A 15,871-nucleotide genomic window follows, 5' to 3' on the forward strand; every position below is an offset into this window, starting at 1 on the left:
ATTAATCATAAATAAATTGTTAATGACTTGTTAATATTTACAGGCAATTATTGAATAATAATATAATCATATTACAAGAAAATCATTTTTTCTCTCTAATGCAAAATAAAATTTACGACAAAATTTCGTGAAAAAAGATAATAATTAAATCCTAAAGAATATATTAATAATTATATTAATTGCGATTATTAATTTTGATTTCTATCCAAGTGATACGCAAGTTTTCTAAAATGAAAGTCGATCTATATGTATGTATGCATATATGTATTAGTATTGCACGTACCTATATTTGATAACCGCAATATATATGATATGAAGAATTCAAGAATACTAATTCGAGACTCTCACTAGAGAGAACGTTAGAACCGTTAGTTCATATAATACGATTTCCAACTTTCTATTCTAAAAATTGATGCTTTTGCGAAAATGTATTTAATATATGATTACAACGTACGTTTTATGTAAAACATATTTGCCAGGTAATATCGATTTATCTTGATCCGGTTTTACTGACACTTATGTTAGATTGAGAAATAATTGATTAGAAAAACAAAACAAAAAAAAGAAGGAAAATGATCGAATCAAATTCGTAGAAAGTAACACGATAATTAATTAACGAAAGCGCGAGATCATTTGAAATCGTTAAATGGAAATTAAAGAAATGAAAAGTAATTAATTGAAATGTAAATATTAATAATTCAAATCTAAATGAATTTACATAGTAAAGTAATTATTGCCATACCCGCACACACTAAAAATAAGTATCGACAAATCTTAGAATAATTAATATATAAATAATAATTAATAAGAATATATGGAGAGAGTGAAAAAGAAAAAAAAAAAGAAAAACAAAACTGAATACTCTCGTATTTATTAAATTGAAACGCTAGCAACAACTCACTCGTTGAGTAATTTATCGATATTTTTTTAACTTCCTTTGGCATAAACTGTTTCTATTCACGCGTACGATTATTATTTATCGTAGACATGAAAGAAGAGACATTATGCGAATATTATTATTTAACATCATAACACGATACAAACGTGAATGATAATGTTCATTCGCGTGTCCGCGTATGAATATTATTTTTTTCACAAACAACAAACTAACTCGATGCTCGAGAACGTTAGAAAATGTATAATACCTAATGCAAGAAATATTTCTATAGTCTATCGGAAACATAATACATGCACACACACACACACGCATACACAAACATGAAAGACTATCATTTATATCGATGAGTCGACGATTCTTTGTAAGAACAGCTACTAAACATTGAAATACACTCTAACGATTATCTATTCATTTACATTCGTTATTATCCTACCGACAGTGTATAATAAGTGTAAGTTTCTTTTTTCCTGTTTTTTTTTTTCAATTCGCCTTTAATACAAAAATAAAAAAACGTTAATAATAATCCCCTCATTTTGTTTATCTTTTTTTTTGTTTATAGAATTTAGAAGACCAGGATAATTAAAAAGAGAAGAAATGTTCATCTAGACAAAAAAAACGTATCGGGGAAAATCATCGTTTATCGCAAAGAGAGAAGGAAAAGTTTCTCTTTGTTTTTTTTTCTTTTTTTCCGAACGAATGATCACAATTTCTATATACTTCGTGGAAGACAAAATTGTGCAAACTGTCGTGTTTCTTACGAAAATAATTTCTTTACTTGAGTAATTGCAATAATAATAATAATAATAATAATAATAATAATAATAATAATAATAATAATAATAATAATAATATTGTAATATCATTATCATCATCGTAAAGTTCGAAAGACAAAAGAACGGAAGAGCCTAAAAAAGATACGTATCATCTTCCATACGTAAATCGTTAAGTGAATTTCGATTACCATTTACGAATAAAAATTGTCAATGCCGATTGGCTGATTTATTTGTCTACTGTTTTAACGTAGTAAGAGAAGAGTATATTAAATGAATTATTAATAAATAATTCATGTTGACGAAGGATTCAATTTAGAGATAGAGAAACATTTGGTCGGGGGAAATAAAGTGAAATAAATTCGATGATGTTTTTATTAAACGATCGGACACGATGATCATATCGATCTGAAAACATTCGAAATAATGAGTACGAAAGAAGAACCGATCGAGCCAAAATGGTACATGAAATTTTTCGAATGTTGGAAAAATCGTAATCGAATTGGTCCGGCTAAGGTCGAATTAACGGATTGTGACTTCTTCATTGTAGGACCACGTAGAACTTTGAGAGTATTAAGGCCAAGTTTAAAGGGCGAATGGTATTACGAGAATACCAATGACAATAAAACCGAAACTATAATTAATGATAATTTTTTTGCTCGCTGGTTGAAAAGACCTCATTCTTCTAACAACTGCAGATGTTCATTTCGACAATCAAGCAGATTGAGCACCAACGACGAAGAAATTATTTCGACGGAATTAAATCGTATAAGAAATAGTCTCCACGAAGGTTTAGAAAAATCGGCGAAGGATATCGAAGAACTGGAACAAAGGGTATCGGCTAATCTTCAGAAATTACAAATAACCGACGTAAAACACGATAATAATAATGAAATTGAAGCAGATACTTCGAGAACCTTGCATCTACCTTTAACATCATCGACGAACGAACAAATCAAAGATAAAAACAAAATAGTGAAGGATCTCGAAAGGTATATCAACGTTTTACTCGAAGAAATATTAGACGATACGGTTAAATATGTTGCCAATTTAAATGAAAATGTTTCCAAGATACAATTTCATGAGGATGAGCAGGAAAGATTTGGAATAGTTCGTAAGGATGAATTGGCATCGAAAAATAATCCAAAACAAAAAGAAATATTCAATGAAATTCATTTTTCCTTTGATACCGACAAGAAGAACGTTAGAGGGGGAAATGAAAATACGAATACGAAAAAAATACGCGTGGAAAGAACGACGGCCTGCGATGGATTTTTAAATCATGCTTTTCTTGGTTCGGCACACGATCCCGATTCTAACGACTATTACATACTTCATTCTAATGAGGTTATTTTAGAACAATTAGATTGTATTGATTCTGGTATAAATAGTGTTGAAACTATTGAATTTCAACCTGATCAAGAACCAAGTCTCGAACAATCTCTCTTGAGAATAATCGATGAAAAATTAGGTAGAACTCCTTTGAAAAATAGTTGGGAAGATTTGAGAATTAACGACGATGGAAAACGTAACGAATCTTCTCAAGAAATTCATGAAAATGATGAAGACGATAATAAATTAAGTAAGTTAAATGATGTAGTTGTACTAAAGACAAATGATAAAAAGGATGAAGAAATCGTAATGGATATCAGTCAATTGGAGAATTCGATCGACGATCCGAAATTTGAAAATGTTAGATTAGAATTAGAAAAGGAGGATGTGGAAACTCCTGATAAGAAAGATACAACTATGGGAACGAAATTTTGTGCAAGGTTTCGTACGAACATTGAAAGAAGATCTAAACGTAATGACGATAAAAAGATAGAAACGATTAATATTAAAAAAGAAACAACAAAGCCTTTGGAGATGGAGGATTATAGAAAAAATTGGCCTAACTTGGACGAATCAACGATATTGTCCAATTGCGAACAAAATCCCCACGATTTTGTAGTATTTCGAAGAAATTGTAAACCAACGTTGGTCTTTTTACACGGGTTTGGTTCATCGGCAGATATTTTCGAACATCAATTGGAATATTTTTCAGCTATGGGTTATCCTTGCATTGCTCCTGATCTTTTAGGACATGGTATGAGCTCGGCACCTGATCGATCGAAGGATTACCTCTTTAACAAGTTATTGAAAGATCTGGAGACGGTACTACATTATTACGCTTTTAAACCAGGTCAAAAGTGTATCCTGATAGCACATAATTATGGGTAATTATTGTTAACTAATTCTTCTATCCCTATATATACATATATGTTAGATAATGTCATAATATACAGAAGAACATCATTGAAACTTTCTTTTTTAACGTTCACTTTTTAACCGTTCATGGTTAACCAGGTAATTACTACCTACACGTATGTAACGTTTGAATAATTTTTGCGTGGCCAGTTCGTGGGTTATTGAAATTAACATTTGATGCAATCAGAAAATTTCTTCTTTTCATTATTATTATTATTATTATTATTATTATCGTCGTCGTCGTCGTCTACGTTGCCGCCTGTACTTTTATAGATGCAGTTTTGCAACAGCATTGGCTTGCAAATACGACAGCAATATTCATCAACTTGTTCTAATATCCGGTGGTGGACCAACGCCATTGGCACCGCCTACGAAAGAAGGTGCTGGACGATGCTTTCTAAGAGCTATTTTGTCACCACTTTTAATGTGCGGTCTTCATAGAGATATACTCTATTCTGCAAGAGGTCGTCAACATCCTTATTGTGGTCCTGAACCAGTCGAACAATGGCCATCTCATATGAAATACGTTTTGAATGGGATGGCTTGGCCTGAAGGAGATTACGTTTTCCATAGAAGAATTTTTACACCTTCTCTTCTTATACATGGATTGAAGGATAACAAAGTATCGCTTGTACAAGAGTGTCAAATGGAAAGGGTTAGTTAATTAAAACACCTACAAAAATAATACATCTATAATTAACTTCTTTCTTTCATTTTTTTTTTCATTTGTTTGTTTCTTCTTTCAGACTATGGTAAAAGCTTTTCTCGAAGCTATTCCAAGTGCGGGGCACACACCTATGACGGATTGTCCTGATCAACTGAATCATATGATACACTGTTTCATAGATTTGTGGAAGAACAAGAACTGGTAGCAATATTAGTATTTCGATATTGTTCATTCCAGATGAAAAAATCGAATAAGCAATGATCGACACGCCGAAATATCAAGTTCTTTTTACGGGTATTCAAGCTCGTAGTTAGATACAAATTAGATAAATGATATTAATAGTCCTCTTTCTCATTTTTTTCTTTTCTATTCAATTTTTAAAGTGTACATACATACATACATACATACATACATACATACATACATACTTACATCATAGAAAAATTTCGCGTACATTATCTCATTTTTATTTGTATTATAGATAACTTAAAACTTTTTTTTTTTTTAACAAAATCTCATTTCGTATAAAGAGAGGACAGAGTTCTGATGCTACTGAAAATCTCTTACTTCAAGCTCTACCTTCTTGTTGATTATACTTTTATTATTACGTTTTATTCAATGATACGCGATAATAGCGAAATTTGTAAAAAATATCTTCTACACCTGCAGCATAATAACTGTGCCAAAACTTATATATGTTTGTTAAGAGATATTTTTTTAATTTTATTTTTTCTTTTTTTCTTTTTTTTTTTTTTCTTTGTTAGAATCTTTTCATCAACTTCGACAAAGTCGAAGGGGTCTCTCTGTCAATAAGCAATATTTAAGATACCGAACGGAGGCTATTATAGATTCGCGGCATAAGTTGTACCAAAGATGTTTTATATTATTATGTTAATTTTCTTTTTATATCTTATGGCATTTTGGAGTATAACTTATTCGTTTACAATAAAACTGTGAACCAATATGATCCGTTATACTTACACATATTACTTCTTATTTTCTTTTTCTTTTTCTTTTTTTTTCCCGTAAAACATTTAAGATAATAATGTTGTATTCAGTCATGTGAAAATGTGTAGACTATTGATAGAGATGCGCTAATATCAATGATTAAAAAGCTTTTGATTGAGCGGATTTTCCGGAGACTTCATCCACTCCTTTTTCAAAATCTGTTTCAATTGACTTAGCCTCAAAGTTGGATTTTGTTCTTTAATAATGGGCATCATTTTCTCTTCGAAGCTTGCATAAGCAGCTTTCAAACGTTTTTCCGGATGGCGATCAACTTCCGGATCTTTGACGCTATAAAAATGATCAATTATAGTATATGCATAGATAAATCTAGATATATATGTAGTTTTGTAAATTATGAGTTTCCAAAATACGCTTACCTTAAAATAGATAAAGCTTCATCTATACCATGCGCACTTTCACCTTCGATAACAATCCTATTCAAATTTTCTTCTATCGGTTTCTCTTTCTCTTTCTTTTTCTCAATCTTAGCGGCTTGATTGCGTCTCTCAGTAGCTTCTAATATTTCACACTTTGTAATCTTAGCAATAGGTTGTTTGCCTCCTACTTTAATAGTCGCCATTTCTTGTTCTAATAAAGCTTTAACTTCTGCCTTCTTTTCTAATTGTTGCTGCCTCTTCTTTTCGAGCTCTTCCTACATCCAAATCGACGCAGCATTGCATAATTATTATCAACATGTTGAATCATTATTTACATATCTTTTAACACGTTGACTGCCACGTCAAATAAAGTTTCTGATCGGGCCGCGTCACCCGTATTGGGGTGACGCTTATTTGACTACTTGCGCAGAACTTTCGTATGTGTTTGAAAAGATATTTCGCAGAGTAAGTAACAAAACTATTGAGTATTATTTAATATAAACTATATTTATTAATATAATATGAATTATATTGTTATAAAAATTATGTAGAATGCGAAACTATAAAACATTCTATACATGGCTGGGGTTGGTTAGGACAATTTGGACAATAAGTTGTTGTTTCCTTTAAATTATTTCGTGCCTTTGATCTGCCCATTCGACGGCTTTTATCTGCATAACATTGTTTGCATGCGCTTCTAATGCTTCCTTCGGAATCATTTTTTCGAACGGCGATATGATGCTGCCTCCGACGAAAACAAGGATTTGTTGTATTTTCAGTCACAACCGAAATCATTTTCAAGCTAATATTTTCCTAAATCTTTTAATATTTATATCCTTGTTCGTTGCAATTTTGTAAACCGCCAAAGCGTTTACAACAGAAATTCCCAGAAGTAGTTGAATGCGAAGCTTTCGGTACCACTTGATTCCTTTCCTAATTGTGGTGGCCTAGGAAACCATTTGGTCGGAATAATCTATGCCTGCATTATAATCAACAACAGCTAGTGGTTTGAGTGATTTTGCTATTTGACTCTCTAACAAATAAGTTTTCCCTTTTCATTTTCGACATTTCAACGAATTAGGGTAGAAATTTGAAGTTATACCGCTCGTTACTCGGCAAAGAGTCAAACTGATCCTATATTATAGTAGCGAGATAAGAAACAAATGCGAAGTAACGAAAATAAATGACCGAGCATCATAAGCAGCCCCGGAAACAAACGGGGCGGGGGGTTATTCTTGCGACAATTATCGATTGCGATTCGCATTTGAAAAATATTGGTGGGAATATCCAGCACAATAGGTAGGCTACGTGTACAGCGGTACGCGTGGCCTGAAGGAGATTTCACTGTAAACGCGCGTGACAGTCAACGAGTTAAATAAACAATAAGTATTGGAAACAATTCCATTTAAATCTACAATATAATACTACCAAGCGCACATACTTGTTTCTGTTTCTTCTTTAATAATTGCTTATCATCATCTTGCCAAGCTTTCTCTTCAGCTTCCAAAGCTTTTTTTGTATTCTCAGCTTCCTTAGCAGCAGCTTTTCTTTCTCTGGCTGCAACAGCCTTGCTATTCACACCCACAAATTTTTTAGGCATTATGATCTAATATAGAAACAAAGAATCATCATCATTATTATGTTTCAAAATGACGCGGTTAAAAATATTCGTTAGTTGAGAGGTTGGTAACACGGTAATACGGGAGACACACCAATCACTAAACTTGTTGAGGTTAAACGACATACAATATCAAAAAACACGATTTAATTAATAACGTATATAATGAAATAATAAATTATCAAATGTCCGAAGATACTTTATCTTTAATTTATCTTAATGTGGAATAAATTAATACGAAACGTTATCATTATTAGAAAAATGTCGAAACAAGGAGGCAAGAAATCTAAAAAATCTTCGAACGTCGTTGTTGATGTAAATAATACGGTAAATTTTTTTTTACGTACCAAATAACGCACGAAAAAATCAGGATAACTAACTCTGATTGATAATCGATCACCTATTATGACAACAACATAACATTTTCTGATCCACTCGTCTACTTAAGCAATAGTAAACTATTTTTACAGGTGGCGCTTGCGAATTTCTTGCTGAATTAAAACTTTAATCTGACACACGTTGTAGTTTGTTAATACAATTTAACTTGTAAAAAAGTTTCTTATATATATTTCCTATTTTTATTTATTATTTCAACAGATAACCGGACCTGTAACTTTTAGTAAAGATGGAAGTATATTAATTAAAATTCAAGCTAAACCTGGTGCTAAAAATAATGGTATAACAGGTAATAAACTCACACTCAGATGTTTTAAACATTTTGATTTGAATTAAACTAGACTCTATTTGGACATAGACGTTTTCAAAAGAAATTATTTATGTTAATTAATTAACCAAGAGACTTGTACCATAACTTTGTTTCTGTACGAAAAGTACAAAAAATAAGAAATATTAAATTCATATTGAGTCATAAAAAGTAAATTCTGATGCATCGCATACTTAGAGACACCTGGTCTCTAAATATAGCGTCTATTCATATAAAAGCTACAATCTACTTTTAGTTTTTAGTAATATTATTTATTATGTTATATTAATTATATTAATTATATGGAACAGATATTTCAGAAGAAGCTGTAGGTGTTGCAATATCTGCACCTCCCGTACAAGGCGAAGCAAATATTGAACTCGTCAAATATTTAGCATCCGTATTAGGTTTAAAAAAATCAGATGTAACATTAGATCGTGTAAGTAATTCATTGAATATTTCTCGATTATTTCGTGTATATGTATATAACTTTCATCATTTGTTCTTTAAGGGATCGAAAGGTAGACAAAAAGTAATCACTGCGACTGGAATTACAGTGGATCAAGCATTGGAAAGATTTAGAAAAGAAATGGGTAATTAAATAATTGAAACATCTCATGGGATATTAATATTTTTTTATTATATTATTCTTCTTTCATCATTTCTATTTCTCCTTAAAACTCGTATCAGCTGTACATACAATATACATACGGCAACCTAAAAATATCTTAATCTTTCTTATTTCATTTTAAAATGGACGGATTTTGATGTACCTCATACACATATAAATACTATCTAAGTATTTAGAAGATTAAACAAATGTATTAATATAATAATATATCTTGAGTATAATTTTGTTGTCAATGAAATATTTAATAAAATTAGTCAACTAATTCATTAGGATCTCGAGTATATTTCCTTAGTAAACATTCAATATATTTGGATGAAGGAATAATTAATTCGATATAATTTTCAAATCTTTTTAAAAAATAAAATTAAAAAGCAATGTTATAAGCGTATTTCATTTTCTTTGATTTTTCCGATTTTTATAAATCAGACTTATCGTGTTCGGGTTATTGCACACGTTTTCATGATTTCAAATAATATATGAAACATTAAAAAATACATTCGTTCATTCTTGTATCTCAAAAGCTTTGTCGTCAAGCCATGGTCTAAAAATAGGTAATGTTGAAGGGTAATGTGCTCCACGTTTGGAAGGTGCAGTACCTGCTGGTGCTCCTTCCTGTCTTAGCGGATACGTGGCCAGTACGATTGGTATCTGTAGTTTTATCTCCTTATCTAGACTCTTTGGGCTTATAACGAACTATAGAAAAAGAAAAAAATATATTATTATTATTAATATCGAATTAGAATCCGAAAAGTGAATATCATTTTATCGAAGTAACTCGAATACATACATAAACATGATACAGCACGTTGATCAAATGACACCCTCTGAGATTGGTCGGTGGTAAAGGTGGAACGTACATTTGTTCATTCAGCCATTCTTCACCTTCACCTGGCCGGATTTTTCCTCTCGACACGCTAGCTAGTTCTCGTGTTTCACTAGCCAGCACCTTACCACGACATAGATACTGAATAGTTTCCGTTAAGGAAGCTTTCGTTGATTTCATCGTCACCTAATAAATTATATTAACACAATTTTGTGAATAAAGGAAATGGAAAAATATAAAATCTTTCTTCTTTATTAATGAAGATAATCAGAGTTGTTTTTTTGAATCATGATATTAATGATTATTTCGATCATGGAGAGAGTTCTTTTCATCACGTGCGTGCATTCTTTAAAATGCGCTTCTTTTTTAATATAGAAAAAAATAAGAAAAAAAGAGAATATGACAAATAATATATAAAGAATATTGTAATAATTATAAACTAACGTACCTTGCTACGATTATTAACCGTAGCAGAGATGCCGATGCTTTCTCCAGGAACATATCCGCCTCGATCCAAGCTCACTCTGCAAAAGACCGGGCCACCCGACACACAGGAGACGCCAACCCGTTGTTCTATTTCTTGCCTGGCAGGTTGCTAAACCACACGGGAAAAAGTGTATTAAGTTACTATGACTAGATATTAAGTTACTAACCTAGGGTGTATTCGTAAGTTGGTAACGTTGTAGGGCGTTATGGGCGGTATATTTTGAAAGTTCAACGTGTTGCACAACTAGAAAGAGAAAGAGTTGTTCGATGATCAAACGAGTCCAACCGTAACGTGAAATGCATAACAGTAGCAATAATGCGGCTACGTTTCATTCTCAATGTCATCTGCCTACGTAACTATTATCATCTCATGTTGCTTTTCCTTATGTATCATTGTTATTTGAAACGCTAAAAATAACGCGCGTAAATGAAGAATATCGTTCCTATTTTATATGGGTATAGATGTATGAATTGTATTACATTCTTTTCAATCGAATTTTTATTCAAATTGCCTCTTTAACCCTTTCATTACGATGTGCTTTAGCGCGAGTACCGTTTTATCAAAATTTCATGGTGAAATTGGTATTTAATGGTACGTCAAATGGTACGTTCCCTATATGGGGTCACCAGTAATGAAAAAGTTAAGCTTTGGAAAATAAAAGTTAACACGACGTTAGATAATATAGATTTATATAGATAAATTAATAATACATCAATTGGAATTGTTCTTTTAATATAAAAATGATAGTTTTAATTTTTTTCATTGAAATAAATCTAATTACCGAAATACCTTTTTGTTCCATTGGAGTACGAACATTTCAATGCATTTTACTCGCTTGTTTTTTGAACTTTTGTCCATAAAAGTCAATGACCGATATTTGAAACCCGGTTTTATTAATACGCTTGGAGAATTCGTTTAATCTTAAACACGCGAAAGAAAGCGTATATTTTCATTTTACGAGGTGGTCGACCCTAATTCGAAGGAAAATATTCAACTTTTTGTTGTCACATTAATTTTAACAACATTGTTATAAATAAAAGTTTTACAGTAAAAAACAAAAAAAAGAAATATATCGAAGTTAATCTTGAATATTTCGCGTTTAATCTTCTTAAAACAAAATCTATATATCTGAAAACAAAAAAATAAGATAATTAATTATTTAACAAACTAACCGCTAAAATTGGTGGCTCGAGATTCAAATCGATCGGATTCATAACGATGAAAACCTGTTGATTTTTATGCGTCAATCCACCTGGTTCTCGTAGCGCAGCTTTGCAATAATATTGAACCCAACCATGTTTACCTAAAAAAGTTGATGGTAAGCCCAATGGTAAGCCTAGTTTAAAAGGAAAACTGTGAATCCCTGGTGATAGAAGCGACGGTCCTTCCCCTGAATATAAAACATTCAATTGAACAATTAATAATATAATTAGTTGTTAATCTCGTACAAAAATCAAATGATTAATAAACGAAATCGCGGACAGGTTGACAAATTTTTTTACAACGTTTATTATTAATAATATATTTTTAATTTTAAAAAGAACAACAAACAACCATCGAAATGTTAAGTATTTTATTGGAAACAATGAATATTTAATATAATAGTTGGGTAATTTAATTAATTTTTCGATGAAAAAAAAATAGAAACAATTTCCAATAAAATGCTGCTGTATGATTTCATTTGTTTTTCTTGTAGGCGATTGATAGAAATAAATTATAATTACCTGGTTCCCCAAGAAGTCTCATTCGAAAATCTATGTAGTTTTCTTTATCGTAGACCCTTTCAGCACGTTGGCTTCTAACACGAACGACTCCTTCACCAACAACGTGAAAATGCAATCCAGAGACGCTGAAATAACGCAGTAAGTTAGGGAAAGAGAGAAAGAGAGAGAGAGAGAGAGTATGTTATTAAGGAACCAAGGTTTTGTATATGTATGGAAATACATACAATACTTCGTGGAGTTTATTGTACCGTAAATTGCAAAGGAAGCATCTCTTGTACGAACGTTGGCATAATATGCCGCCGCCGCCGCCGCCGCCGCCGCCGGTACTCTCTTTTATTTCCTTTGCAAAATATGAGAAATTCCGGAAAAAGCAGGAAAAAAAAAAGATTATTTTTCGTCACACAAAATCAAGTTCAGCACTCATTTCCGTTTCCGTTGTTATTTCGTAATAATTATTATTTTTATCACGCGTTAGAGTAATGTTGGTTGTTGGTATATGTTTCACGTAAACGTATCAACACATTTTAATATATGATTATTATTATTAAATAAATGATTATAACAGTATGACGTCAATAAAATTTTATTTTTAAACAAATAAATAATATCTGAGTGGGGCGTCACGATTATTTTATATATTGCACACACACACACACACACACACACAAATGCATTGTATTCTGTTTTATTTTATTACATAATTCAGTTTATTATTAAATAAGTGTTATCGTAAAGTATAGCGATCGGGTATACATTTTTTGTCACAAAAAAGAACCTCCCCTTTTAATGTTTCAATAAAAAGAGAAAATAAATATTTACGGAATAAATCTAATTAAAATGCCAAGGACGTTCTCTGTGTCTTTTATACCGTTGTTGTACATGCAAACGTATTGATGGAACACGTGAATGAGTTTTAAAAAACTTTTGGAAAACGCCAAATGCATTTTAATTCGATAAGAAAGTTACATTATACTTTAACGACAAATTATCAATCAATCGTCTACTTTGTATTTTATTTATTATACGTAAGTGCATAAATACATGCACGATTTCATAAATATTCATTGAAAAACCGCTATCTTTCTTTTAAAAGGAAATTCATTATTTTTGTTATTAATATTAAAAATATCGAGAACACGTTTATCGAATAACATTGAAAAACAATATTTATCTTTAATTATATGACCATCGTAATTAATTTGAAATAGAAATCATTTGAAAAGGATTTCATAATTGTAGTGTTTAAAAATATATGTGAAATGCTAAGTTGTGAGCACGCCATATTGTTTTTATCCTAGATATTTCGAATTGTTATTATAGAAACAGACTGATACATAATAGAAAGTGAAACTTATATGGAATAACTTACTATGCCTCATCGTCGAGCTCGATGAGCACACGTCCGGATAAGAAATGACCGGGAAAGTATAATAGATTCGTATTGTCGAAAAATATCAAAAACTTGCTCAGTTTACGCGTCATCTTTTTCTTCTTATCGGTGTTTCCTTTTTTTCCTTTTATATATATAAATTAAATATATATATATATATATATATGTATGAGAGAGAGAAGAATATATATTCTTGAGAGACGAGTTTACGCACAGGTGCTTACGTCACAACTATTTTCACGTTACACCGATCAAGAGGAAACAAAGTTCTCTTTGATATCCAACACAATGACGAATAAATGAGAACCACTGAATAGGAATCCTTTGAGCACGCCCATAACCTTGCCCACGTTTTTTTAACTCTTTTTCTTCTTTTTTCGTTTTTGAAAATTATTCACATTTATTCTGTTCTCTTAAAAAAATATATATTTAATGGAATTTTCTTCAATATGGTCGACATTTTTATCGAACACTTTGTGGTTATTATTTCTTTGTATTTATCTCTTTCTCTCTTTCCGTTACTTTTTATTTCAAGCACGATAAATGAAAGGAACTTGTATGCAGTCGGAGAATCCGTGAGGATATTGAAACAACACTCCGACCACGAACCAAACTCGTAGCACTCTCGTGAAACACACAACACGCACTCCTGACCATTCTTGGTACTCACTACTGTGCAACTCACTTTCGCTCCCTACCTGTTCACGATCTTGCTTTTCAACCAATCAGAGAGACGATCGTTCTCATCAGAACGAATCCAAACACGATCGGAGTTTCAACGAATCTAGTTGCATGATTTTAACTTACTCCATGTGATTCTTTTTTTTTTTTTTTTTAATCATTTTTGTAATCATTTTTGTAATCATTTTTGTAATCGTCATTTGTACTATTCATTTTGTGATCGTTTATGTAATTTTTGTCTTGTTTTTGTTTGTCTCGAAAGAAGTTTAATATTGGAATGCAATTTTGAAATATGCTTATAGTTGTAGCATTGCAATAGTCGCATAATTTGTAAATTAAATACACCTCCAGGTACTTTACAGTATTCGATTAAAATTATTCAAAGTTTTATACGCTAGTTTATATAATAAAAAAATAATTCTATGGGATTCGTGTCGAATTACGTGACACGAAGGAATTTGATTATAGCAACATAATGAAGAATTATGTCGAATAAATGAATTTTTTCTGTTTGTTTCATTAAATGAAAATGGAAATGATCTAATCAGGTAACAAGTAAAAAATATTTATGTGAACTTGCAATTGATGAAATGATTGATTAAAGTTTTATTTACAAAAAAAAATGTTAAGTAACAGAATAGAACGGACGAAATAAAGGACGGTGTGGATGTGACGAATGAATGCACGAGCGACAAAGGACAGTGGTGAGTGTCGAGCGATGTAAAAGAGAGCTTCTGCCTTTTGTAATAGAGATTAGAATAAAACTGTTTTTCCCATTAAAAATCCTACATATGATAAAGAATACATGATAAAGAATTTTGAAGTCACACTATGTATCACATATGTGAAAGAAGAAAAGTAAAACATGCGTGATAAAGAATCGCGAGAGATAATCAGGACGAGGAGAGGTCGATATTCGTTCCAGAAAACGTGAAGTATACGAAGGAACTGGCGCCTGTCTGGCAATAGTCTACCAGTCTAGCCAATAACAAGGCTTCTAACGAATTATACGGATTAAAAAGATCTTTTCAGGATCCTTTCAGGATATTTGTACTTGAAAATTACATTCTTCAACTGATTTACATATTTTTCATAATTTTCTTTTTTTAATACTTACAAATATTTTTAATTGGTATAAATAAAAAGATGATTAATTTATCAGATGATAAGTTAATAACGGTTATTCTTATAAATAATTCCCGTTACAAGTATCACAGTAGCAATAATTGTTTTCTTTTAATTAATATAACGTTATTAATAATTTCATTCATATCCGTTAAATGCAATTTGAGGAATAATAATTTTTAAAATTGTCGCTGTGCTATTCGATGTTGCATACTTTCTTCTCATTGCTCTGTACGCACAAAAATCATTATTTTTAATTTTAATAAACACAAAATAATATGTTCATTTTGTTTGCTGTGCTTTTTTAATCATAATTAATTCGAAATCGTAATAAAAGAAATAAAACAATTACGACAAAGTGTATTCAAGTAATTAAAAACGAGCTTTTTCTTATTTTTTCTTTTTCTAAAAATAAATTAAACATATCCTCTACTTATTTACGAAAAAAATCAACGTGAATTCTACTTTAAAAAATAACAAAGATAAACGAATCATCAATCACTTGTCGACAGTATTAATATGTTTAAAAAACAATTACAATCTTCTTGCACTTAACACAAATAATTAACACTATTCACAAAATCATCATTTTCAAACAACCAAATAAGAAAAAAAAATACCATCGTAAAACTTTCCAAAAAAAAACAAAAAAAAAAAAAAAAAAAAAAAAAAAAAAGAAGCATTTAAAAAAAAGGACCTACAACATGTAACATATGAAGAAC

At 30.9% G+C, this 15,871-nt stretch overlaps 4 protein-coding genes across 4 annotated transcripts in view; 2 read left to right on the forward strand and 2 right to left on the reverse strand.

The window, feature by feature from the left end:
- The first annotated feature begins 1,457 nt into the window (after positions 1 to 1,457).
- LOC106791802 lies at positions 1,458 to 5,544 on the forward strand. The gene is made up of 3 exons (XM_014757734.1): positions 1,458 to 3,884; positions 4,189 to 4,570; positions 4,662 to 5,544. Exons 1-3 carry the CDS (start codon positions 2,095 to 2,097, stop codon positions 4,785 to 4,787), a joined length of 2,298 nt encoding a protein of 765 aa, XP_014613220.1. The 5' UTR covers positions 1,458 to 2,094; the 3' UTR covers positions 4,788 to 5,544.
- A 61-nt stretch (positions 5,545 to 5,605) lies between these two features.
- On the reverse strand, positions 5,606 to 8,072 carry LOC106791806 (coiled-coil domain-containing protein 124). Its single transcript, XM_014757742.1, has 4 exons — positions 7,933 to 8,072; positions 7,409 to 7,573; positions 5,968 to 6,242; positions 5,606 to 5,878 (listed from the first exon to the last, which is right to left on the reverse strand). The coding sequence occupies exons 2-4, from the start codon at positions 7,565 to 7,567 to the stop codon at positions 5,683 to 5,685; spliced, it is 630 nt and encodes a 209-aa protein (XP_014613228.1). The 5' UTR covers positions 7,568 to 7,573; positions 7,933 to 8,072; the 3' UTR covers positions 5,606 to 5,682.
- The window catches only part of LOC106791807 (UPF0235 protein C15orf40 homolog), a 10,020-nt gene continuing 1,728 nt past the window's right edge, over positions 7,580 to 15,871 (forward strand). The window contains exons 1-4 of the mRNA XM_014757743.1: positions 7,580 to 7,912; positions 8,183 to 8,270; positions 8,600 to 8,727; positions 8,800 to 8,881. Coding sequence (XP_014613229.1) covers positions 7,805 to 7,912; positions 8,183 to 8,270; positions 8,600 to 8,727; positions 8,800 to 8,881 — 406 coding nt within the window. The 5' untranslated portion in view covers positions 7,580 to 7,804. The remainder of the gene's footprint in view (positions 7,913 to 8,182; positions 8,271 to 8,599; positions 8,728 to 8,799; positions 8,882 to 15,871) is intronic.
- Positions 8,907 to 13,459, reverse strand: LOC106791803 (arrestin domain-containing protein 2). The gene is made up of 6 exons (XM_014757735.1): positions 13,323 to 13,459; positions 11,954 to 12,078; positions 11,402 to 11,619; positions 10,191 to 10,337; positions 9,707 to 9,928; positions 8,907 to 9,612 (listed from the first exon to the last, which is right to left on the reverse strand). Exons 1-6 carry the CDS (start codon positions 13,433 to 13,435, stop codon positions 9,421 to 9,423), a joined length of 1,017 nt encoding a protein of 338 aa, XP_014613221.1. The 5' UTR covers positions 13,436 to 13,459; the 3' UTR covers positions 8,907 to 9,420.

This window comes from Polistes canadensis, unplaced genomic scaffold (genome assembly GCF_001313835.1).
Source record: "Polistes canadensis isolate GaletaPanama2010 unplaced genomic scaffold, ASM131383v1 scaffold_344, whole genome shotgun sequence".
Taxonomy (NCBI): domain Eukaryota; kingdom Metazoa; phylum Arthropoda; class Insecta; order Hymenoptera; family Vespidae; genus Polistes; species Polistes canadensis.